This window comes from Cheilinus undulatus, linkage group 19 (genome assembly GCF_018320785.1).
Source record: "Cheilinus undulatus linkage group 19, ASM1832078v1, whole genome shotgun sequence".
NCBI classification, from domain to species: Eukaryota; Metazoa; Chordata; class Actinopteri; order Labriformes; family Labridae; genus Cheilinus; species Cheilinus undulatus.
Window position 1 is genome coordinate 32,977,024 of NC_054883.1, and position 26,459 is coordinate 33,003,482.

At 39.3% G+C, this 26,459-nt stretch overlaps 3 protein-coding genes across 3 annotated transcripts; 1 reads left to right on the top strand and 2 right to left on the bottom strand.

The window, feature by feature from the left end:
• Positions 1–226: 226 nt before the first annotated feature.
• lrrc34 (leucine rich repeat containing 34) lies at positions 227–6,622 on the top strand. The gene is made up of 10 exons (XM_041813752.1): positions 227–333; positions 974–1,086; positions 1,994–2,058; positions 2,137–2,223; positions 2,684–2,812; positions 4,736–4,831; positions 4,931–5,085; positions 5,185–5,340; positions 6,051–6,177; positions 6,251–6,622. Exons 1-10 carry the CDS (start codon positions 227–229, stop codon positions 6,521–6,523), a joined length of 1,308 nt encoding a protein of 435 aa, XP_041669686.1. The 3' UTR covers positions 6,524–6,622.
• Positions 6,623–6,745: 123 nt separating this feature from the next.
• On the bottom strand, positions 6,746–13,856 carry lrrc31 (leucine rich repeat containing 31). The gene is made up of 10 exons (XM_041813751.1): positions 13,613–13,856; positions 11,801–11,992; positions 10,643–10,786; positions 9,735–9,902; positions 9,249–9,413; positions 8,871–9,050; positions 8,247–8,414; positions 8,008–8,172; positions 7,701–7,856; positions 6,746–7,442 (listed from the first exon to the last, which is right to left on the bottom strand). Exons 1-10 carry the CDS (start codon positions 13,623–13,625, stop codon positions 7,054–7,056), a joined length of 1,740 nt encoding a protein of 579 aa, XP_041669685.1. The 5' UTR covers positions 13,626–13,856; the 3' UTR covers positions 6,746–7,053.
• A 1,286-nt stretch (positions 13,857–15,142) lies between these two features.
• eif2s3 (eukaryotic translation initiation factor 2, subunit 3 gamma) lies at positions 15,143–24,882 on the bottom strand. The gene is made up of 12 exons (XM_041814616.1): positions 24,750–24,882; positions 22,912–22,975; positions 22,692–22,819; positions 21,219–21,340; positions 21,026–21,120; positions 20,763–20,921; positions 20,466–20,600; positions 20,261–20,355; positions 17,941–18,085; positions 17,498–17,667; positions 17,042–17,214; positions 15,143–15,580 (listed from the first exon to the last, which is right to left on the bottom strand). The coding sequence occupies exons 1-12, from the start codon at positions 24,816–24,818 to the stop codon at positions 15,517–15,519; spliced, it is 1,419 nt and encodes a 472-aa protein (XP_041670550.1). The 5' UTR covers positions 24,819–24,882; the 3' UTR covers positions 15,143–15,516.
• Positions 24,883–26,459: the final 1,577 nt, after the last annotated feature.

The window sequence follows — 26,459 nt, forward strand, 5'->3', positions numbered from 1 at the left end:
TGTTTTAGCTTGAAGGAAAATACGGTGGCTCGGGTCGTTTATGAATATGTAATGCAGTCATTAATAAATAAAATTAATGTTGAGATAGTCAAAAGTAGTTTTGATTGATCGTTATACTCTATTGTAAACCGTAGCGCTAGTACTCTTCCTGCTTTATGTCATTCGCGTGACTCCATCCAGCTTTCCCTGTTACCATAGCAACTCAAACTCTCCAACGGCTGAAAAGATGGCTAGCGAAAACATTTCGGTAGTTTACACTGCTGTCTGCAAAGAACATGAGATAAAGATAAATCCACATGTTCTACAAGTCCTAGAAAAGACTGTGGAAAAAGGGTAAGTGGGTAAAATTGAACAAAAATGGCTTAAAGTTCACGTTTTATTCAAAACGAACTTTCAACATTTGCTTGCAGGTTAGCGGTACCCTCTTCAGGTGCTGCTGGGAGTGTTTGAAATGTTTAGATGGCTTTTGTTCTGATAAGTCAGATCTTCATTTAAGAACAGCATTTTTAATTTACTCAGGTTATCTTTGTCTAATATTAAAATTTGTTCGATGATCTGAAACATTTAGCTGTGACAAATATGCAAAAAAATAAGCAATCAGGAAGGAGCAAATTCTTTTTTTCACAGCACTATATGCACTGATACATTTTTGGCCTACAAAACATGATAAACCATTCAAGTATTTTACAAAATTAACTCACACATAATTTTTATGATTTCCCATGAGAGCGGGAAGAGAGCTCCAAAACAAGTTAAGTCGTCTCAAATTGTTTATTGATTTTAGTTGTTCTGCAAGGTATCACTACATCCCTTATACTGTAAATACAAAGCAGATACAATAGCAAGGTTTTTAAATGTAGACTGTGTGATGAATCCAGAAGTGTATCATAAAAATCTGTGACTTTTGTTGTGTGTTTTATTTTATTTTATTTTATTTTATTTTATTTTATTTTATTTTATTTTATTTTTGCAGGAGTGCCACCTTAAAGCTGTCAGGAAACAACCGTCTGAAACCTGTTCAGAGACTTGATGATAAAGATGTTTTTGCTCTATCAAAATGTCTGAAAAACAACAGAAGTGTAACAGGTGAGAAGTCATGTTTGAAACCCTTCAGTGGGAAATAGGGCTGGGCAATACAGACAAAAATCAGATCTTGATCTTCTTGGTTTTGATTTCTTTTCTCTTTTTTAAGCTGAATGGCAAAACACAGTACATATCTGGCATGTTTTTTTCCTGTAAAGAAATAACACAGGATTTTCACAATATTAGAATTATTAACTTTGATTTGATTCTAGTAAAACTAAAACCATACTGAAGCCTGATACATTTTATCCCTGCCTCTGCTCGGACTGAATTCATCCTACTCTGTGGTCTAATCTCAGCATTCACTGTGTGATTGAAATACTGATGACAGATGACCAAAATTCCAGATTTATGTGCTCATACTGCGGTCCCATTGTCACGCGCAGCCTGTTTTCACAGTGTATAGAGCCCTGTGCATGTTTTAGACATGTGGGGCACAAAGGATTCACCAGGGGGCGATACATGTTGACACGTGTGTTGCTCTGCTGCCTTTTCACCCCTTGTAAAATGCCCAGACACTGCCATCTGTTTTTGGGCCCTTGGGACATCCACAGCACAACCTGGGGCTCATGGTAACCCTACTACCTGCCCGGACAGTACCTGAAGCTGTGTTTACTCGCGACACCCACTTCCACTCTAAAGGTTTTGAGTTGACTTTGTTATTTCTTCAACAGATTATATTCCAATGCCCCTAGTAACATACAAGGACATCCAGAGCATGATTGGGGTGGTGTCAATCCTCCATACTGCCCCATGCCGCCCTCAGGGGGGCTTACTCACCATATCTGTGCCTTACTTCAGCCTCAGTTTTGGCCCAAACATGCCTAAAATTCTTCACAGAACTTGTTCTCTTGTCCTATCTCTTGTAGGAAATATTTTAAAAACATATTTATCTTTTTCTTTGTATCAGCACTTGAATTACGGTACAACAACATAACAGATGGAGGCATTCATGACTTAGCAGACCTTTTACAGGTGAGCAGAAAGTTGTTGAAATGGTTAATTTACCTATTTTTTCCCAGCTTTATTTCTATTTTTCTTTTTTTTAAGCAGGAGGAAAGCTCAAGTCTGAAATCTCTTGACCTCATGTTCAATGATATTCAGACAGATGGAGCTGAAGTACTCGCCAAGATCCTACAGGTTTACATCTTTCTTTCAAACACACAGAGCTATTATTTAAAACATTTTTTCTGAGTCATTTCAAAGCTACTCATGTTCAGAAAAAAAGACCGAAATGGATTTCCTTATAATAAATTAACATAAATAGTTCTCTTCCTGTGGACTATTTTCAGCAGCTGATTTAACGACTCTCAACAAAGTTTTTGGAGCAAAGGGACTATAAGTGGTAAACTGAGTCAAATAAACCATAGTGTGTTAATATAAATGGAGATACATGTCCTGTTATGCACCAGTGTAGCTCACTGAAGTATTTTGTTTTCACAATAATGGTGTTCTACATCACAGAGGAAGGAGATAAATCAGGCTTTGATGCACACAATACTCAAGTAGGATATATTCTGTGTCAGTGTTGGTGATTTTACAGGATTTACCTTATAAATTTTGGATGTGAGAAAATAATGATTGCTTTTCCTACATGCAGGGTAACAGCACCTTGCTCTCTTTTTGCCTGTCAGGCAATAAGATTGGGAACAAAGGAGCAATGTGCCTGGCCAGCATGCTGCAGGTGAATAAGACCCTGAAGGAGCTGGAGCTTGCTGATTGTGACCTGGTAAACACGTATATAAACAGAAATACACCTTAATCTTCAATATTTCCTACAGACAACAGGGAGTGACTCTACTGATTGCATAGAGAAGTTTGGTTGTGTGCCTATTATACAATTAGCTTTTTAACACTTGATTTACAGTTTCTATAAAAAGTATTTGTCAGGAATGGCAAAAAAAAAAATGCAAAAACAAAAGAGAAGAGCCCCAATGAAAAAAAAATCTAAATGATTTCGTTAAACAATCAAACAAGGCAAAAAAAAAAAAAAAGACAAAAAGCCCAAACATTAGAAAAATCAACTAAGTAGTCACATGGAAAACATCCACACAAAAAAAAAACGTATTATAAACTCAGGAAACAAAACACAAAGCCCAAAAGACAAGGAAACAAAAATTCACAGGAGAAACACTGGAGAATACACAAGGAGCTACTCCGTGAAAGACGCGATGATCTGACAAAGGACAGGGAGAAACACAGAGCCTAAATACACAAGGAGAGATAACAGACAGGGAGACATGTGTGACAAATGAGTCACAGGTGAAACTAACGAGGACAATCAAAGTGGAGGGAAACTAAGGCAGGAAAAAAACTGGGATAACACACACGAGGGAAGACAACTACAAAATAAAACAGGAAACTCGACAAGAGAACAAGGAAACACAAACACAGGGAGGGACAAGGATTTACAAAACAGCACACTAGAAACTATACAAGAAATATTGAAACACTAAAAGGTAACCTACAAAACAACACTAGAAAGATGACATGCTGGAATAACAAAAGACGCACAATACACAGAAACACAAGGGCTACGGGAAACACCAAAAGAAACGAAACAAATCAAAATCTGGATCATGACAGTATTCACCCCTTTTGGATGTTTTACCCTTTTATTGATTTTAAAAATCAATCATGATCAATATAATTTGGCTTTTTGAAAATGATGTCAATGTGAAAACTGTTTTCTACAAAGTAATATCAGTTTAATAAAAATATGTAAGGTAAAAATAAGTGACTGCATAAATATTCACCCCCTTTAAGCCAGTATTTAGTAGAGTCCCCTTTGTCTGCAATCACAGCATTGAGTCTGTGTGGATTGGTCTCTAGCAGGCTTACATGTCTGGACACTGTTATTTTACTCCATTCTCCTTTCCAAAAGCTGAAGATTCTCTGTGGGATTATGGTCTGGGCTTTGACTCAGACATTACCCTTGTTGTCTTCAAACCATATCTGTGTAGCTTTCGCTGTATGCTTCGGCTCATTGTTTTACTGGAAAATAAATCTTCTATAAAGCCTTGGTTCTCCTGCAGACTGAATAAGATTGTCCTCCAGGATTTTCCTATATTATGCGCCATTCATTTTACCCCCAGCCTTTACAAGCCTTCCAGGGCCGGCTGCTGAGATGCATCCCCTCAGCATGATGCTGCCACCACCGTGCTTCACACTGGGGATGGTGTGTTTGTGGTGATATGCAGTGTTTGGTGTCTTGTCTGATGGTCAAAAAGCTCTATTTTGGTCTCATCAGACCAAAGAACTTCCTTCCACTTGACCATGAAGACTTCCACATGCCTTTTGGTGAACTCTGGGGATGTTCAGAGCCTTAGTAATGTTTTTGTATCCATCCCCTGACTTAGACATTTCAATAACCTTTTCTCTGAGTTGCTTGGAGTGTTCTTCTGTCTTTATGGTGTAATGGTAGCCAGAAATACTGATTTACCAGTGACTGGACCTTCCAGACACAGGTGTCTTTCTACTTCAATCACTGAGACATATTCACACCACTCAAGTGATCCCCATTTCACTAATTGTGAAAGGGCAAAACATGTAAGGGGCTAAATACTTTGTACATGCACTGCAGGTGTGAAATTACTCTTTGTTGTCAGTACTGTTAGTGAAATAATAACAAGTTTCGTTTTTGTCCCTTTAGGCCACCCAGAGTATGATAGCATTTGCAATTGTGTTAAAAAGGAACAAGAGTCTTTGTTCTCTTGATATCAGCCGACCTCTGCTCTTCAGCCACCAGGTGCCATCACTAACTGATCATCACACCAGTGGATTACAGACAAACAGTTGGATAAATAAAGACAATAAAATGACTTTAATGTGCTGTTCTGTTTGACAGGAGGAGTGGGCTGTGCATTTCTCTGAGATGTTGGCGGTGAACAGCAGCCTGGTGGAGCTCCACCTGGGGAAGATAGGGTTAACAGACACAGGAATGGAGAGGTTGACTGAAGGCATGAAGCTCAACCACAGTCTGCGCTACCTGGATCTACGCTGGTATGAATGAAATCATCCTCAGTAGCGTTAGCTGGGACTGCTGGAGCTTAGTTTTCATTCACTCACTGCTCATTGTACTTGGTCTTTTTAATGCTGCAGTAACCGTGTGACTCGTGACGGCATACGTCATCTAGCCAAAGTGCTGAAACAGAACCCGACTCTCGAGGTCATAGATCTGTCATCAAATCGGATTGAAGATGAAGGAGCTTCGTACCTGAGCGAAGCCATCACTCAACGAGGCTGCAGCCTGAAAGAGTGAGTTCAACACAGAAAAACATTATTCAGCTACGTGATTCATCCATTAATGAGTTAATGTGACCATTTAATGACATTTTTCTGACTTTGTAGCTTCATTATACTCTAAACCCATCCTCTGAATTTGATCATATATTCAGGAGCCTTTACCATCTCTTTATTTTTCAATATTTCTTCTTTAAATTACTTTAAAAAAACCTTTAGAAAGTATACAATTTCACTGGGCTGTTTTGTGGAGCTGTAAGAGCTGAATGAAAGTGTCACCTGAAGGTACCATTGGGCAGGAAGAAGGATGGACAAAACCCTGGTAGTGCTCTAGAAGTCCTTGTATATCAAAGGGGGGAATGAGACAATAATCTGTGGAAAAAAATAATTGAGTCCACACCTTTACGGCGGAGTAAGGGGTGGATGAGGCGAGTAAGCACAGCCTAGGGTACCGTATGGGTAGGTAGCAGGGTTGCCACAAGCCCCTGGTGGTGCTGTGGATGTCCCATGGGCCTGAAAACCACCAGCAGTCTCCGAGTGTATTACCAAGGGTGAAAATGCCTGGACAAAGAGATGCCATCCAGCTTGACCTTGGCACATGTGTCATGTCAAGCTTGACTGGCCACCTACCCTCTCCAGCCCCAGGTTGAGGCACATCAGGCCCCGTGGTGAATCCTTAGCACCCTAGTATGCAAACATGTCAAGTTCCTGTTTGTGTCCATCAGGCTGTCTGTCATCAGTAACAACATCAGGACGGAGGGTCTGCTGTCTCTGGCTCAGGCTATTACACTAAACACGACTCTGAACCATTTCTACATCTGGGGAAACCACCTGGATGAGCCCGTCTGCCAGGTATCTCTCACACACCGACAGCTTCTCTGTTGAGCTGACCTTCTATTTCACATTTAACCCTCTACCTCCTCAGGCCTTCAGAGAGCTCATCTCTAGTGGTCGTCTGCACCAAGATCAGACTGACGTCAGTGCATACGAGGTGGATGGTCGAGTGTTTCTTGCTGAGGTCAGTAACAGTTTGAAGAGACACTACGACAGGACTACCAGCTCTGATACAGACACATCATCGACCCCCAACACCACAGCAGATCCCTCAATAGGAAACACCACCAGCCCTGAATCCATCATTGCACCTCACAGAGGCTCAGCAACTTGTTCCTCTGCAGCATTGTTAGACTCTCTTTAACTTCAAACCTCTGACAGCCTCTGAGAAAACTAGATACTTGTGTATTATTCACATATATGCCAGAAGAACAAAATAAAACAAAAAAATGAACCTTAACCTAGATTTCCATGGTTTTTCTTTAACCATTGGCTAAGACTAAGAGGTGATCAATTTTCAATGTACAAATCTTAACTACAACAAAAGATTTGACATATGTTCTCACAAATAGATTTAAATTACAACATTTATCTAGAAGAAACAAATATTTCCCTTTTGTATTTACATTAGTATTCTGTATGTCATAATGTGATGGTGCAGTTCATGAAAATGTTAAATTTTGTAAATCAAAATATTATTTTCGACCAGTCCACGGTGTACCCCACCTCACGCCCAATGCCCAGTGCTTTATCATCCTTCAAGTTTTCAAAATCACAAAAACATCTGTTTATCTCTCAGTCTCTTTTTCTGTTTGAATCTCAGAGTGCAGTAAAGAGTGCTTCTTCATTTGTTAGTGCCTTATAAAATCAGATTTAATCCAGGATCTAGATTTCCTACTCCTCTGGCTGACTCTCCTCTAGATTCTCCTGATTGGACGCCTTAAACGATGACATCATATCCTGACTTTGTGGGTCCCAGTCCAGCAGGACGCTCCTCTTCCTCAGGCTGTGGTTCAGCTGTTGTCTCTCCTGAGAGGTCATTGTCCACCGTTGCAGACCCAGGCGAGTCAGTGCAGGAAGACGAGGGAGAGCGCAGAGCAGCGCTGGCAGCCAGGCTGAGCTCGGAGCCAAGGTCGAAGGTCGCAGGCTCAGGTCGACTTCCTCCAGAGAGCTCAGACCTCCAGCTGCAAACAGAGTGGACCAGCCTTCGTCACCAGTAGAGCCGTTATAGGAGAGATCCAACAGACGTAGAGAGGACAGGGAGCCGCGTTGGCATGCTGCAGCTGAAAAAAGAGGGAGACGATCAAGACAACTGATCAGGGAAAATAAAACAGAATTCAGCAAGAGACATAAATATTTTGCAGAGGTTCTGGTACTTTAGGGGAGTGTTTTCAATTGTTGATAGAGCTGCTACTGTCACAGACTAAGAGTACATTCATTATGAGCTGAGGCTGTACCCCTCCAAGACAGAGCCCATACTGATGCATCTAACCAGCCAGGAAGCGGCAACAATTAATCGAAAACAAAAAGTGCAATCTTACCGAGGTGATAGAGGTCGTCTGTGGTGAGTTCACAGCTGCTAAGTCGCAGCTCCAGGACAACTGATGGCTGCAGAGCATCTAGGAGCAGAGCTAAATGACCACCGACCACTTTACACCATGAAACATCCACGCTGTGAAGATATGGCACGGCCAAGGCTGAAACACAACAAACATATCAGTGAGATGCATAACCTGCATGACCTTGTGCAGTCAAAATTTTTACTGGTTTTGTCTGAATCATCCTTTAGAGTTAGGGTTAGTATTTTTGGTATTATGTCGAGCAGTATTAGTGATAGTATCTGTGTACCAAAGGCAGTGAAGGACTCCTTGTTCAGGCCACAGCTGTTAAGTGGAATATGCCTCATCTGTGTAAGAGGGAGAGCAGAGACCAATTGATGGACCACGCCTCCTACTTCCTTATTGGACGATACATTGAGCTCCGTCAGCGCCGTCAAAGAGGGAAGCACCTGGACTGGAGACAAAACATTTAATGTCTACTTTAGGTTTCTCCACAGCTCACAATTTAACACATTCACACAGACTCACTCAGAGCGTCCAGGTCGTCACGTGTAAGGCAGCAGAGGTGCAGGTTGAGGCTCTCCAGGTGAGTGAGGTGAGCCAGGTGTGGGGTAAGGTGGTTCAGTCCTCCAGAAAGACCTTTGTTACAGGATAAATCCAACTCTCGTACTGAGAGGAGGCAGTGGAGTGAACCAGCTGCAGGACAGGGAGGAAACAGAAACTATTTATTAACTATCAATAACACATTTTCCACCAAATCTTTGAGATATACTTCAAAAAAGGGTTTACCTTGTAACCTTAATACTAAGAAGAGTGCGTGTTAGAACTTTGTAAAAGGAGGAGTTCTTCGAAATGTAATATCAGTCAGACTCAAAGGCTCAGAGTTATGGCAATTTTTAGTTATAAGGTTTAACTGTTTGCAGATGATACAGCATTGTTTACTCATGAGACTAAACTTTAACGCCGTAACTGCATTGTTGAATGTAAGGCTTTGGTTATTATTCTTTGGTTAACAGAAAATCATGGATTTTTTTCTTCCTGGCCTTGGGATAAGTTGTTAAGAAACTAAATACTGAAATGAAGAGAAGGCTGATCCTGAAAAAATTACACTTCAATGTTTTGTACAATAAAAAAACTGTAATATACTCCTACCGAGAGCTTCGAGGCTGTCAGCCGTCAGACCACAGGCCTGCAGTCGGAGTGTTGTAAGACAGGAGGCATGAGATAGAGAGGAGGCGAGCTCCATGAAGCCGCAGTTGACTTCCTGTGAGAGGTGAGGATTACAGGAGACGTCCAACATGCAGAGTGAGGGGAGAGAGGAGACCAGTCCTCCTGAGAGAGAAACACAGAAATACCATAAATGACACGTACAATAGGATGTGAAACAAATCAGTACAAATATAACTGTCATGAAGGGGTGTCTTAACAGATGCATTATGGGAAGTGTAGGAAATCCCTTAAACAGCTGCAGACAATCATTTCTTCATCCCCGACTGTTTTAAAGTGAAACTAAGTGAAAAGGGCTCACACCTAGTGCAACAGCATCAGCTGCATTAAGCTGGCAGGACACCAGGTGGAGCTCCCTCAGTGACGGTTGAAGATTACCCAGCAGGCCTTGCAAAGTACCACCTCCAATACCACTGTTCCAGGACAAATCCAGGATCTCCAAGAGAGGCAGGCAGCCGAGAGCTTCCCCTTCACAAACACACAGAGGACTGTAAATTGTATGCAGTTTAACTTTAATACAATAAATCAAATTTATCTGCTGCTTAGTCTACTGATTATTGACATGCATCAACTAACTGTGTGTTCAGGGCTCACATTTACCACCTATTCAGACAGAACTCTCCTTTCCTTGCATGTTCTGTGTGTTACAGCTTCATAGACTCTACATATAAAAAAAATCTTAAAACTTTGATGTGCTAAGAAAGGTGGATTTTTGAAAACTTGGGAAAAACTTGAATTTTCACAAAGGGGCTGATAATTTTGTCCTCATCTTTAAATAAAAATACCAACCTAGAGCGGTGATGTCATCAGTATTCAACCTACTGCTGCAGAGCTTTAACACCCTGACCCCGCCCACGTGCTGGAGGTGAGAGGTCAGCGCTCTCAGACATCCACCAATCAGCTCGTTCCAGGAGACATCCAGCTCCTCGAGCTGAGGGAGAAACTGAAGCAGTGTGGCTGAGGAGACGAGAGGAAAGGAAGAGGGGGATGTTAGTACAGTATGTATGATGGAGGGCAGATACTGATTTAAAGCCTGCTGCTGGTAAAACATATCATACATGTTTTCTACCTTTAACACAGTCCCTTAATGTCTAAATCAGGGGTTCTCAACTGGTCGGGCATCAGGACCCACCACAATCATCTTAAGAGAAATCATCACCCAGATTTTTGAAAATGCTCAACCACTCAAATTTGTTGAATTAAAATTTTGGACTGGAAATAGAAAAAAAACATATTGAACAGAGACAAGACAAAACCAGCAAATTTACAAGAACATTATTACAAATGGACACGCATGCAAACATCTTTTACTCCTTGTTCCAGAGACAGCATGGAAGTTTGGTAATTTCTTTAGGAGTTTCTTTGTTATTTTGAGAAAACCAGCAGTGTTATCGCAAGAAAAGGGGATAAATAACAAGAAAGCTTGAGACAAATACTGAAATTTACTTGTTATCACAGGAAAATCTAAAAATACTTAGGGATTTACCCTATGTCCACTTAGGGCTTTTGTATATAGAATGTCTGGCTCCTTTTATTTTTCCTAGCATACATCCACAATCCACTGATATATTTTTGTTATGCATTGAGGCATTGAAGGGCACTGAAGTAAAAGACCTCCAGTCATTGTATCAGTGAAAGTAAAACAAGCTGAGTCAGATAATCATCAGATTCAGAGTTGACACAGTTAGTGTAGCCACCTAGCTCCAGCAGGTCTGTAGCAGTGAGGTCACAGTGAGCAAGGCTGAGGCTTCGACTGTCTGCTTTCTTCCCCAGCCTCTGCAGGAAAACACAGACTCGACCCCAGCCCATGTTACAGCTGCTCTCTGAGCCATCAGACACACCTGAGAGACAGACACACATTAACTTTACACTCCCTGTTATCCTGAAAATATTACTCTTCTGTTTTATGGCTCTTTAAGAATTCTTCATAAACAATACAGGTGCTAAAGACATTATTAAAAGCTTTGTCTTAAAACAACAACCACACAAATAGTTTTACTTTATCACATAAAACAATATTTTTTAGATCATACTACATTCTCTTTAAGACAGTAGCACACAAAGGTTTAAACCAGTCATTGAATGACTGGTTTGACTTGAGCAATGGTTTAAGTTTTGTATAAAACCCCTTTGAGCATATATTTCCAAAATAAACACATGAAGGGGTGTTAGTCAAAGTACATAAAAAAGGAAGATTTTTTTTAACAGACTCATGAAAAAATATAGAGAACAGTGTAATAAAAACCCTAAGAAAATCCCTTAAGAAAAAGGCCAATCAAATTTTTAATCTTGTGAGATATTTACGTTGCTACTATTGTTGATTACTGCTGCATATATTTTGAATTTTCCCTAACTTATTGGGAACCAATTATTATCGGTCAATTATTTCATTAAATTTTATGATCAGTAGATCTGTATTAGTGCTTCTTAACACCAGAACAATCACCTGTCATGATACTCTTTTTTTTACAGACAACAGAAAATCAGCATTTCAATCACATTAAGCTCAAAGGCTGAAATAAAAACAAAGAAAATACCCATGCTCCTTTTATCAGGTTACACTGCCCCCTGTAGATTGTCAAACCACTGAACCTACTGATAGATCAAAACACTAAACAAACTCAATATCAATATCAGAATTGGTATCAGTCAATTTCACACACAGATGATCAGTATTAGAAAAAAAAGTGATCAGGGAATGCCTGGTTTTAATAACTTCTATCAACATCAACCAAGACAGTTTTTAATGGGAAATCCTTAACTCAGCCCTCTACATCCAAAAACAAACTAACAACCAAAAACTGAGGAACTTGCAAATAAAAATAAAGAGAAAACTACATCAACCCCCCTCTCACCTTCCCTCTGTCCTCTCTCCTCCCGTCCCTCTGTCTCTGCATCCTCAGAGATACCGGTCCGATCAGAGGACCAGGACAGGAAGCGTCCAAGTGGCTTCCTGTCTGTGGCCGAGCGTTTCCTGCGAATCTGACTCATAAGGACATCCAGAGGTGAACGCCTCAGACTACCGCCGTCCCGTCCCCGCTGGCCATCTGACCAATGAGAGCGAGAAAACTTTAGACCAAAACAGAAGATCTTCTTCAAATGTTATGAAATGTTTCCTTTAACTTAGGGCTGTCAAACAATTTAAATATTGTATTGCGATTAATTACAGATCTATGACAGTTAATCACGATTAATCTCATCCTTTTAATCACATATCAAATTCTACTATTTGGCATTTTAAACTATTTTTGTATCATGTCGGATTTTTCAACTGTCTTAAACTAAGGGTAAATGACTGGATACAGATCTATTTCTATATGTAGCAGGCCCCGTAGGTGGGGTAACTTTTGACTTGTCCATTGAGCTGTCTCTGAGTTTTTAAGTGAAATGAGACAAAAAGGAGCAGTGGTGGACTAATTTACATCACTGTGTCTGCAGGGTAGTTACTAAAGTAGAATGTGTTTAAGGTTCAATAAAGCATGTGAATTACAGGATTTTACAAAATCACTGCACTAACTATGGATCTTAGTGAATCACTGTTAATGTGATCAATCTCTAACAAATGCAGAATTTCAAAGGTTTGGGGTTGCATGTGATTATATATCTTGTTCAGTGTGGACAATTTGAGAGAGTTTTTGTCCATCTGGCTGTTTAGGGGTTAAAAATGTTCAATTACAGATAAATGTTATATATATAAAGTATCTTAAGGTTAAAATTACTTCTGGTGACACTCAAAAGAATTAACAGGGAGCATTGCCTTCCAATAAATCATAAATTGGATTTCATATGTTTATGAGTGTGGGATATATGAGTATGTGACTTTTTAAAAGTATGAATCAATTTACCGGTGATCTTCTCTATTATGTGATTGTTACATTTCAAAAATCCCCCAAAATTTCCTAAATTTTTTAAAGAAAGTACTTAAAATTTCTGTGAAAATGATTAAACATATTTCTAAAGCATCACATAGAAAGTGCCTCAAAATATACTTAAAGAGTCTTTCAGGAAATCTTTATCATAAAACCTTAATAAAATATAAATATACATTTAAAAATAAAAATTTCCCCCCAAATTCCTTGCAAATCCCCCAAATATCAAGGCAAATCCCCCCTAAAATTTCTTTGTAAATCTCAAAACATTTACAGATAAATTCTCAGAAAAAATCCTTGAAAATAAAGGAAACATCCAAACAAATTCTTTGAAATTTCAATAAAAATTCCTGAAGATTTTAAATTACTCCCAAAATACAAAATAATTTCTCAAATATTCACAAACATGCTTTAAATAAATAAATAAAAACAAAACATCGAAGCAATTTCCCTTCATTTCAATGAAAATACCTGATATTTTCCAAGCAAAATACCCAAAATATCCAAACAGCAAACAGCACATTTCAAGCAAATCATTTAAACTTCAATGGACATTATCTCAAAACTAAGCAGAAATGATCACTTTACTGTAGGAAAGTACGTAACGTCCTCATATGTGCATGCAGGATCTCAGGAGGTTATAGTACCTCATCTGAGTGGAGCAGAAGGGTAAATATAACTCATTCAGACAAAGAAATCTCCAAACCTCCATGATAATCACTGTTTGGCTGCAGAGCTGAATTTTAAATCCCTGCACGATACTTTCATTTTTACCCTGGTCACTAGAACCCATCTTACCTGCAGACTCCATGACTGAGGCTGTAAAGTTGAGCTAAACAAGATGAGAAGTTAAAAAACAAGATCAAATCATGAATGGCCGTTTCAGTCAGTTTTCACTGTGATGCTATCACGGCCACTCTGAGCTCTGCGAGCATCGACAGATTTAACAAAAATCCACTCAAAGAACTAATTCATGTCTTCAGCTTCACAAATCTTAACTCCAACTCCACTACTAGCTCTGACTTATCTCCTGTCTGCACGTAAACGACGTCCCGTCTCGTGCTCGTCAGGTGGACCATCCCGGAAGTGCATCAGCAACAGCAACACCTTAGGTAAACGTTAGCTTCAGTCTCCTCGTTAACACTCAGGTCTGTGGTTAAAACAAGCTACAGTGACTCAAAACAACAATAAACGATTAATTTACTAATAAATGAGGCGAAAACACGATGTAGACTAATAGTTTGTAGTTCTGCCGCTAACGTTTCCCCAAATGAAAGAAATACAAAGGGAACGAAACCATTGAAGTTGTCACTGGGAAGAAATTTCTGTTTTAGCTGATTTAATTTTAATTTTTAATTTCATTATTTTCTCCAGTAAACATTTATCTATCTTGATTTTGTTCAATAGAAAATTTTGATAAACAAAAATATAAAAATGTTAACCATGCTCATCTTAACGTTTTCGTTTTGGTATTAAATTTAAAAAACTAACGTGTTTTTTTTTTTAAACATTATTTAATCCTAAATATTAAGGGATTTAAAACATTTACATGGACATTGTGCTGATTTTCCCCATTTTGATTGATTTATCATCGTTTTATAATTCAGCCATTAAACTTTTATTTTCAAAACAATTATATGCCTTTCTGTTAAAGGCTCCTACACATAAAAACAAATTTAAGACCTTTGAAGACCTGAACTGAGAAACATCACACGTTTTGCGCAGCAAATGATGAAAAATAAAAGGCAGATACACGTGGGCAAAATTGTTGGTATTCTTCCGTTAACCAAAGAAAAACCACTGAAATAACTTTAAACTGACAAAGGTAATCATACAAATTTACTGAAGATTAACTAATGAAAATCACACATTGCTTTTGAATTGTGGTTCAGCAGAATCATTATAAACACTAATGAAACTGGTCTGGACAGAAATGATGGTACCCTTAACTTAATATTTGTTGCACATTTTGAAGCAATCAACAATTTTGTCCACCTATGGATATAACAGATGTACTGAGCTATTCCTAAACAGTTGGTCATAAAGGAGAACAACACTTTTTGTCATGGAAGTCATTTCAAAATGAGGGTGGGCAGTACATACAGGGCATCCAGTGGCCCTGTTCTATTTTGTTTATATGGACCAGATATTCTGTGCAGCTATGTGATGATCTTCCAACAAAATAACATTTTGATGACAACCATGTCCCTTACTTAACTTAGAATCAGTCCTCTTAACTTACAGACACTAAAATGTTTCTATCTTTGATATTTGAATAAAGTCAATATTTTCAGACACAGTATGAATAAAAGCAGGCAAACACATGAACACTTTTCTTCCAAATGTTCTTTATTAGATCTGACAGAAATCTTGGGAGAGTGCAGGATCCTTTCTGCACTGAATGAACCTCTAAAGGCAGCTGTTTGTGAACCTTTCTGGAGGATTTTTCATCTAAAGATCCTCCTTGTCTCCTCTGCTCTCCTTCATCTACAGCAAAAATTAAAGTCACTGCTGAGGAAGAGGAGCAGAGGGAGGAAGCTTCTTTAAAACTGCTGTGTCCTGTTGGTTTTACACCCTTCCTCTTTCTGGGGAAAACACAAAAGAAAAAGGAAAAAGCCAAGAAGAAGAAGAAGAGTGTGATGGTTGTGATGTCCAGTCGATGGGAGCGTTTGCTACGGTAACATCCTGTGTTTTTCCTCTTCTCAGTCATCATCCACTGTGGGTGTGATGGTCACGCCTCTCCTGATTTGACCCCATCCAATCAGACTGAAGAGGAGGAGAAAAGAGGAGCAGATTAGACGTGATGAAGATGAAGAATAGCTGGCCACACACAAGATGACATTCAAATCTTAACAGATTTCAAAACATGGGAGACCACAAATATAAGAACATTTTCAACTGATTTTAAACATTATAATCCTTCAAATGCACAGACTAAGTGCCAGGCTGTGACACAGCACTGCTGTTTACAGTTATAACTTCACAGTGGTTTTTCTACAGACAGAAAATCTCAAAAACTTGTGTGATCATGAGATTTCAGAAGAAAACAGATGAAAAAGATTATCTAAGTCCTCAGCTGGCTGTCAAGGTATATGTTTAGTGTAAGGGGAAAAAAACAGAAAATTAATATGGGTGAAATCTGTTGGCTACTGGGGGTTTCCCTTACATTGAGAAGCATAGCTCTATTTGGTTTGACTGGGCACTGCAGCCAAGTGCAGCAGGGGATTTGCTTTTCCACCACAAGCGAGCTACCCATTTGAGGGCACGTCTAGAGCTAATGATGAGGCATTTTGAGTCTGTGATGTTATATAGCTGCACTTTAGTAAAATTGTTTTTGTTTAGCTGTCCACTGACATCATGCCTGTCCATGATGTTTGGTGCAGCGGTTGCTGCTTAAAAACGTCTACGAGGCATCCCTTGGAGAGGGGGCGGGCTTGATTGGACCTTGCTCCAGAGAAGGACAATTCTGGGTGCCACTCAGCCAAACAGATAAAGGAAAAGTATATCAGCATGGCTTGGTTTGGATCAGCGCAGCCAAAAGTCATAGTGGAAAAGGCCAATGTAAGGTTCAGGTTACTTCACTTGTTCCCATTCTGTTTTCAAGCCAACAAGATAATAACATCTAATATAACACAAACTAGATGTAACATAACACAAACCAACTGGGAGAATTTGACAAATAATAAAACATCAAGCAAGTGTAAAATCAAGTTTAAAACTAAAACGTAGGAATGATAAATGAATAAATACTAGAGGTATTCTATCAGAGGCACCCCAACCTGGACTTGTAAATATCGGGTATAGTTGATATTTATGATTCCAAATCAAGGAGGTGCCGATTCAATCTGGAGCCTGCAAAATAATCCTATCAATACCACACACTTGAGGATTATTTGGACAAATATTTGAATGTCACAAGGCTTAAATCAAGTCATTTCATCAGGGCTCAAAATTTCTATTGTGCGGCCAGCTTAAAAAATCCAGGATAAACAAAAAGTGACAGTTACGACTCTACTGTGCAGACCTGATTTTGTTGAGAAAGCTACGGCAAAGAAAGCTCAACTGTGGGCTGTCATGAACTCACTCTGTAGTACGTCCCTCTGGTGTGCATGACTAAAGAAGCTTTGTTTACCTCCTGTCTTGGTAAAAACTGAACAGGTTTCTTCTCATATAAAATTATTCCTTAGACTTTTAGCTTTATCACAACTTCGGGCTTATCACACTTACCGCCAATGTTTCTCCACACGACGGCTCAGAGCGATCTTCTCTCCGACCTCCGTGCACACCGGGTTTGTGAGGACGATCTTGGCCAAATCAGCCTTGACGGCGCTGACACGGCCACCTGTAGACAACGAGCCGATGTTCACCATCAGAACCTCGTTCTTAGACAGCTTCTGGACCTGCAGGGGACAAAACAGAGAAAGATGCTGTCATGAACCTGTTCATCCAAATAAGACTGTCAGCAAGAGTAAGACAGATTTAATTATAATTCTACAATAAAATGACCAGACTCTTGATGACAGTAGGATCTGAACAGCACTAAAATATCTCCATAATATTCTAAGGATGCTGATATTGACAGATTTACAGAGTAATGCGTTTAATCCTACAGAATACTCCTCATGTCTTTGCATTCTTCCTTGAAGACTGTTTGGAGCACATTTCCCATGATGCATATCTCACCTTTGCAGCCTTCTTGTCTCCCTCTGTACGGACTCCCAGCAGCCTCCTGAGCAAGAAGTAGGAGATCTCCAGCTCGGTGAAGATCTCTGGCAGAGCTCCGACGGCACCCAGCACCTGACCGACCATACGATCCGCCCGGCAAAGAGTGGGGTCGATCTTAGTGCCAACACCTGCACGCAAACAAAACTCAAGTTTTAGATTTTATATTCCATCATTTCAATTCATCTGATTCTTTTGTTAGCAAGTGCTTTGGTGTCAGAATCAAACATTTTTTTAAATAAAATATTAAATATACAGTTTACAGGTTTTCTAATATACAGTATGAGATGAAAAGCTTTGCATTTGTTCAGCTGTCCTTATCCTCTTTTCACTAAAAAGGCTGGTTCTAGTCATAGCTCTATGGAAGAATGATCAATGAAAGCTTGTGTGTAGAGTAGACCCACCGATGAGACCTCCAGGTGCAGCGTACTGCAGGTCGTTGTGCTCAGCAAACAAAGAAACGATCTTAGAGAAGATGGGTTTGCACATGAGCTTTCCTTCCTGATCTTTGGACACGATACCCGGCCGCACCTCGATCTCTTGACCCACCTAGATGAGGAATCATACAAGTTAAGATAAATAAAAGTTGAGTTGCTTGCTGCCTTTGTTCAGAGTTCAGCAACACGTTTAATTGAAAGACAGTTCCTCAAGTTGTGCCATACATCTAGAAAATTCCGACAGGACATCCCTAAAAATTCTATGTATAAGACACACTTGAAATATCTTTATTTATCTTTAAAATGTTGGCTTTGTCTTTCATAAGTATAGCAGTTTAAACCATTGAGACATGCAACATCTTGTATACAAGTGCAGCCATCACCATTATGAATTGAAAATCTGATTCCATTCATTGTGTATTTCAAGCTGCTATTTCCCTGAGAAAAGCATGCTGGGATACATGACAAAGCAGACCAGGCTGACCATGCCACTTCTGAACAGCTTTTATCTACAAGCATGTTTTCTGTAAAATTTCCTTGAATGCACCTCTGAACTCCTTCCTGCTCATTCATGGCGAGGGACCGTCAATAAAAACAAACATTTGCTAAATTTAAAACATAAAAAATGAGACCCATTATTCTCCCTAATGTCACATGTTTGCAAAATTTACAAGCTTGTTTATTACTGTACAATCTGGTGTTGAAGACACTTTAATACCAATTTTTTAATTTACAAAGTTGGCTCTGCCCCATATACTGGGACACAGCCAACTAGGTTCAGGGTTCCTACACACTTTTTATAAACAAAGACTCTTAAGATCTTAACTGAGAAAAATTAATACTACTTTTGTGCAATAAATGGGACTGAATTTTTTAATTTATTGAAATGTTAATGAAATGTCAAATGGTATAGGGCAAATGACATTTTTGGGTCATAAACACCTAAATTTGATTATTTCTGGCACATTTAATGCTTCGGTTCTATGAATATATAGTATACTGATATTTATTGTCCCACATTTTTGGCACTGAGCAGGTGTGCAGAGCTGATTTTAAACAGTTTAACTATTAAAATCAGAATAATACTTTTTGTCAGGGAAAACCTGTTAAAATAAGGGTGGGCTGCAAGAATTTGTAAATGGGCAACATAGTAGCCCAGATGTTTGAGAACTGGACTGTTTCACAACAGCATCGAGTTAATTAAACCACAGTGAGTCAGACAAAATTAGGGTGGGGTCAGGGTTTTCCTACAGGAAATTTAGAACATCCAACACTGAACTCCCTGAATTATGGAGAATATTTATGCAACAATCTGTAGGGTGAGATGAACAAAATCATAAAAGATAGGCTAGAAAACAAAGACTGGATATGGACATGTCTTTATCAAAGTGTCTGCTAAAATTAAAGACCTCTCACTGGTTAAAAATAAGACTTTCTATGGTCTTAAATTTCAAGTGTGCAATTAACACTCAATACTTTCCAAGGATCTGCAGGAACGCTGTGGCTTGATGTGTGTATCTACAACCAAAAAAGTGCAGCTACACACAGTATAATGATTGTGAATGCAGCTGCCAACATCACACATTACAGACAACTTAATGCTACTGAAAATCAACTTAATGCTACTGAAAATCAACAACTAGTCAATGTGTAATGCAAGCAGCTGCTTCACTGCTAAAGTGTGCCAAGATAAATAGCAATGCAGGCCAAACTGACAGGGATTGGTGCCTGTTTTTAACACCCTGACTCCCTCATTTGGTCCTAATTCTGTTTTTAAAGAAAATAGTGGCATACTGATAAGTGAATCCTCATGGAGAGCTACTTTGACTACACAGCATTCTCAGTTTAAAACAAGTGACCAGTGGAGGTGGACAGTGCAACTAGTGGGTTCTTCATATCATTTATTGTGCACTAAGAGCTCATCTACTGTATTCTTACTTGTAGAGCTGCAAACTTCACATGACGAAAACAGATGGTACTAGAAGACCTACACAGTTGTACAGAAAGGAAGTTTGAACCATTTTCCCTAAAACAGACAAAGACCGTGTCTTACACTATATACCTGTGCAATCTAGAGTCCCATATTTAAAGGATAATAAACACTTTAGTAATGGTTTACATAGGGTAAACTCATACTTTCACCATCCATGCAGATTTAAACAAAAACTCTTCATTTTAGTAGCTAAGTGCAACTTTACAAAAAGGAACTATTTAAACTTTGTTTCTTCAAAGCTGCGGTTAAAATTGTGCATGTCCATCTGTAAAAATTAAAACAATAATATCTGACCTTGAGCACACCCTTCAGGATACTCCCTCCGGCCACGCCTCCTTTTAAATCGTCAACTTCACAGCCAGGTTTGTTCACATCAAAAGATCTGATGACTGAAACACAGATGGTTTACTCTGAGTTTGGCAGCAGAAAATCGCAAAGAAACCATCAAAGTGTGATGTAGATGAAAAACAGGTTTAGGTTAGTTTGTTAGTTTTCTTACCGATGAGCCTGGGCTCAGAGATGAAGTCTCTGATGGGCACTGGGATCTTTTTGACGATGTATTCACAGACAACCTCAATGTTGTACTTGAGCTGTGCTGAGATAGGAATGATGGGAGCGCCTTCTGCCACTGTGCCTGCAGGAAAAAGATTGAAAACATCAGCTTTACGGTCAAAAGGCTCCTCAATGGTCCTTTCGTTGAAATAACTGAAGAATGGATGGTGAATATAGTCCAAGGGACATGGAGAGGGTCATTTAAAAGGGTGGGAGGTGGAAAAAATAAAGCATTCCTCCTAACCCTGCACGAAGGCGAGGATCTGCTCGTACTGCTCTTTGGCCTGGCTCTCCTTTACCAGGTCGATCTTGTTCTGCAGGATGAGGATGTGCTTCAGCTTCATGATCTCTATAGCTGCCAGGTGCTCTGATGTCTGTGGCTGGGGACACGACTCGTTACCCGCTGGTGGACAGGGACAACAACATCATCAGGCTGCTTCTTCCAAATAAAACAAACATTCAGTCATGGTTTGCCATGCTACTGGGAAATCAACATTAAGATCTCACCAATAAGCAGGAGGGCTGCATCCATGACGGCTGCTCCGTTCAACATGGTTGCCATCAAAATGTCGTGACCGGGACAGTCCACGAAAGAGACATGTCTGAGGGGAAGAAAGAGTCCCATGTGAAGGTTTGAGGAGCTTGGTGCGTGCCACTCAACAAAAAGCTTTAATATAGCCATGTCTCACTCCAGTCTTACCTGACCAGTTTGAAGTTGCCCTTGGTGCCGGGTATGTCTGTGGGGAACTCATCAGGAGTGCTGCTGCCACACGACCTGTAGCACTCTGGCCGGGGACAGTTGGGGTCATCGAGTTTATAGACCTACAAAAACATGAAAAGGTCCATTCATTTTTACTTCATCAAGATAAAATCTTATTTTTAGGGTGGATGGGGCTTTCAGGCACGGAAATAAACTGGTTTCAGTCCTATGTAAAGAATAGGAATATCTTTGGTAACTCCATCTGAGCACACAGACATATATGGAGTTCCCCAAGGCGCCATCCTCAGGCCTCTTCTATCTAACATCTACATGCTTCTCTGGCTCAGAATATAGAAAAAGAAAAATAAGTTACCTGAACTTTGTTTTTGGAGCTGTAGAAAAGAAATTAAAGTCCGTCTACAGCTTCAGTCATTACAGAAGTAAAATGCTGACCAAGCCAGAAATGTGGATGGAATTATAAAGTTGGCCTACTATTGCTTCAGGGATAATTCTAAGGATTGCATTTGCCAGCCAAAAAATTAGCTGTAATGGTTGTATTATATTCCTAGAGGGAAAACAAAGTATGTCCAAAACTACATTACAATAAAGGATCAGCACGTGATCCCCACATTTTGGTTCAGTTTGGTTATACTGTGAGGCCAGATGATTTAATGCTTTAAAAAATAAGAAGTGAAACCTGGGTCACTCAAAAATGTCTATCATTTTCCAAACATTTATAATATTGTGCATTCAGATAAACATTTGAGGTTAGGAACTGTCTAAAAATTAAAACCTTAATTTCAAAAGAGGTGGAAGTCTGGTGTACTGGAACAGACCAGTTTGATCTGTTATGCCTCCTACTGACAGTGTGTTTTCATTAATCATATAAGATTCTTGCATGCTACGCTGTGCAACATGAATCTCATATGACATCAAGTTTGATGTATGCAGACTGGACAATGTCAGTTTCCACTCAACGCTGCTGAATCACAGGCTACCACGTATGCTGGTATGAAGGAAATAAACATCATCAGTGTGCATCATCCATCTACACTGCCCATGCCACTGTAAATAATGAAGCAACGCAACAACAAAACTACTGTAACTGTAGCATCCATATTCTTAGAAAAACATCTGAGATCAAGATTTTCCTCCTTGTTGGAGTCCCACAAACTTTGGCTTCTTGGCATTGTCTCCATTCTAATGCTTGTTTGTTTGTAAGCGTCTGCGTCGTTTTTATCATAATGTCATTTCTTGCTGCATTTCTACCGATCTGTAATCAACGTAAGTTGTAGCAGCAGTCACATAATGGTCGTCTGTCAACCTATGCCGCTACCTCACAGTGCAACGTAGGACCCCAGTTTTAGAGCCACAACCAAAGAAATTGCCACGATTAGTTATCTCTTGTCTGGGACAGTCTAAAATTGCACCGTGTATTCTATTCTTAAGATATAATTTCCCAGTAGCACTCACCTTAGCATTTGCATATCCTAATTTGATGGTGATGTTCCTCTCCAGTTCATTCTTAAATCTGACAGTGTGAACACCAGAAATGGCTTTCACTACTGTGGATTTTCCATGGGCTACATGGCCAATGGTGCCTACGAGAGAGAAAGACCAAAGTTATACAACAAAGTTCTCATGTTTTACGTTAACATGAACAACAGAGTCAGATTTTATGCTGATTTCATACCGATATTAATGGTGGCCTGTCTGCTGATGATCTCTGGAGAGAGAGGCGTCAAGGTAGACACATCCTGCAAAAAACAATAGCTAGCATTAGACCAAACAAAAAGCAATGTTGAGTTGGTCATCCAGGCCACGGTTATCCAAATTGGACTTGATTGACGTTCTTAGACTTTCTGACTCTTCTCCAAAAGGCTTCTTCAGTTACAGTACTGTGCATATGTTTGTGGCATACTTGGACCAAAAACTAAGGCTGAAGTAAGGCATAGATGTGGAAAGTCAGCCACATGAGGGCACCATCAGGCAGGAAGTGGGATTGACACAACCCTGGTCTTGCTCTGGATGTCCTTGCATTTGTAGGTGGGTGTGTGGGAGGGGGATTAACTGTTAACAAATAAGTCCACACCTTTAGGGCATAAAGGGGTGAATGTGGCTAGTGAGCATGGCCTATTGTACCATCCCGGTGGATAGTAGTGTAGCCACAAGCTCCTGGTCATCCTGTGGATTCTCCAAGGGCCTAAAATCTGTCAGCAGTCTCCAGGGGTATCACCAGGGGTGACAACCTGGACAAAAGTGATGCTTTGGAACCTGACTTTGGCTGTAGAATGGCACAACAAACATGTCAATATTTTTCTGCCCCCTCTGATATCAGGACTCTAACTGAGTCAACACATGGGTTTCAGTTAACGGTAACTGTCCAATTCCAATGTGAAAAACCTCTTTTGGACAATCAGCCTTCTCTGTTATAGGAGCTAAACTCTGGAACAGTCTACCCTCAAGGCTGAAAATGCCAGATAATTTAAAAGACAAAGGTTTTTAATCATGGCTGAAAGAGCAACAATACTGTTCCTACACATAAAACAAGAGCTTACCTATCTGTTTATCTAAACAAACAATCTCATTCAGAGGTCTCTTTTAATTGTATTTGTATTTGATCTGTCTTGAGTATTTTCACTAAATTTATTTGCTAATGTAATGTGTTCTTCTAGGGCAATTTAGACAGTGTGCAAGGTGTCTGCTTGGACATTTATCTATACACGTGTTTAAATACTTACTTAAATATCCGGACATCTTTAAGAGCCAGTGACATTTCATGTTTCATATTAGATTTATAGCACTGCTATTGTCCATTATGTTTCATACCCTTGCTTCTGGTTGTTGTGGCTTCTGGGAGTATCAGTATTACCACCAAACTGAGGTGTTAAATTTGGGAATTCACCAGTTCTTCATATATAACAACATGAAACAGGTAAATGATGATGTATGTTGTCCAACTCCCATATTTACTGACATTACTTCCTTGTTTACGACTAAACCGGGAATACACAAGTACCTGGGGTTCATATCCAATAAACATCATTCCTATCTTTTCAGCTAATATCAACCGATATGTGACTTGGCAGTTTAAATTACTGGCATAAAGCTGGTCGAAGCCTGTATAATAGAGCATTGTTTCATCGCCTTTCATAATCCCACTGGAAATATTTTTTTGTGTATTCAGCAAACGATGGTGATGATAGTCTGACAGAATAGAGCTGATACGATTGATTAAGGACGACTGTGGATGCTTCTTACGTGACACAAATAAGTACGACACGGTCAACAGTTTGCTTAACTTAGAAATAAAATGATAATTATCCGTTAATTTCAACCAGAGGTGGGGCCGGTGTTTCAGCTCTGAACCTCGCCGGGGCCCTGTCGTCATGTGCCGGGTGGTGGTGGCGCAGCACCGGTGACCGTTGGCTAAAGAAATGTCAAATTTGTTTCACCGTTTTGGCTATAAGACACACCGATAACATCCGACACAAACTACCAAGCTTTGAAATACATACAACGGTCACTTACCAAAGTAGTGAGGTCTTGTTTAGCCAAATGAGGCTGACCAAGCGTTGTACCAGACTCATCGCCCGCCATCTTGAATGAAAAGGAACTCAAGGAGGTGGCTTATGCGAATGCCTGAAAAAGGATATATCTCGCTTACAATTGTAGGTTAATTAAACAAATGTTAATAATGTTTCCGTCTGACGATAAACATTTCCATGTGTTACGGAAGGACTACTTTAATGTGAATTTTCTTTGGTAATTAGGAAGGAAATGGCTTTGCCATCGCGCGATCCATCTAGAGTCAAAGGGGTCCTTTGCCAATGGCTGATGCAATTTATATCCCGCTATTAAAGACAGTAAATGCCACGACTACAAACTACCCCGACATATACGCCGTTAAAAGTTGTTTCGTACCGAACAGAGCAAACGTTTTGTCAAAATTTCTTTCACATGAAGGTGAAGAGATATACTTTATCCATGTGCAAGGTCCGTCGTTGTTTAGTGACGTAATGTGATTTGTAGTTCTTTGGAATTCCACCAAATTTATCCTGGAATACTGGGTATATTTGCTACAATGTTTCCTGCTGTGTCAGTAACTTTGAAATACAAAATTCCAATACAATTCCAATTCATTTCGATCTCTGTAAATAGCCAAGTAATGACCCTTAAATTGATATTTTCACATTTTCAAAATGAGCCAAGATGATGCCCAAAATTGCCTTGATTTCTGTGCAATATAGATGACATTTTTCTGTAATGTTTTTAATTTGCAAAGTAAACTTTTTTTACACACCAAATTTCCTCCATCTCAAAAATCATCATGCCTTATTAACAACTAGATCAGAATATAGAATATTAAAGTAGCAGAAAAATAACAACTCTTAAAATTGTACCCTAAGTTTGAAGAAACTACATTACTACATTCAGAGCAAACTTCTGGACATGGTCTAAATTTCTCAAATGCATTGGCAAATTCATTCCATTCAAATTTAAATTTGTAATTACTTTTTTTTTTTCAAAGTTCACCCTCTTTTTTTGCAAAATATGAGACCTTGTCATATAAAGTGTAATGAAGATTCACCTTATATTCCATGAAAACATGGGGCTTGTCCAGTTGTCATGGACTTACAGTATAGCTGTCAGTGGACACTGTGTAAACTTAAAGTTACTAGATGTGACTTTGTGCAACATTACAAGAAAACAAACATAAACAGTTTAAATCATTTTTTATTAGTATTCATTTATTATGTCAACTTCTATTTGTTCTGTGGGAGGATGTCACAAAAATTTGATTTTTAGGCAGAAGTCATAACAAAGTTGCATCGGAATAGAATTGGGTCCAGTGGGTGGATCTACATAAGGTGAATGTGAAAAATAAAACAGACTTCAAAGGACAAAAACCATAATGTGATGTTAGCAGTAGTTATGTTATCCATATGTTTTTATCCCATAGTGAATGCCAGATGAGCAGCATTTAGACATTCTATGAAATGACTGACTGCTGACAGCTAATTTCTGATGACCATTCTCATGACCACTCATCTGAGAGGCCGTATATCTTAGAACAGAAATACGCACTAAAACTTTCTAAATAAAATCCTATTAAACTTCCATTTAGGGTTATCAAAACCTATTGTCTTAGCCAGGCAAAGGTAACGACCAGGATACCAAAAGTTAACGTTAATAATGTAGCGAGCAAAGCAATGCTAGCGAAGGCTAGAGCTAACAAAA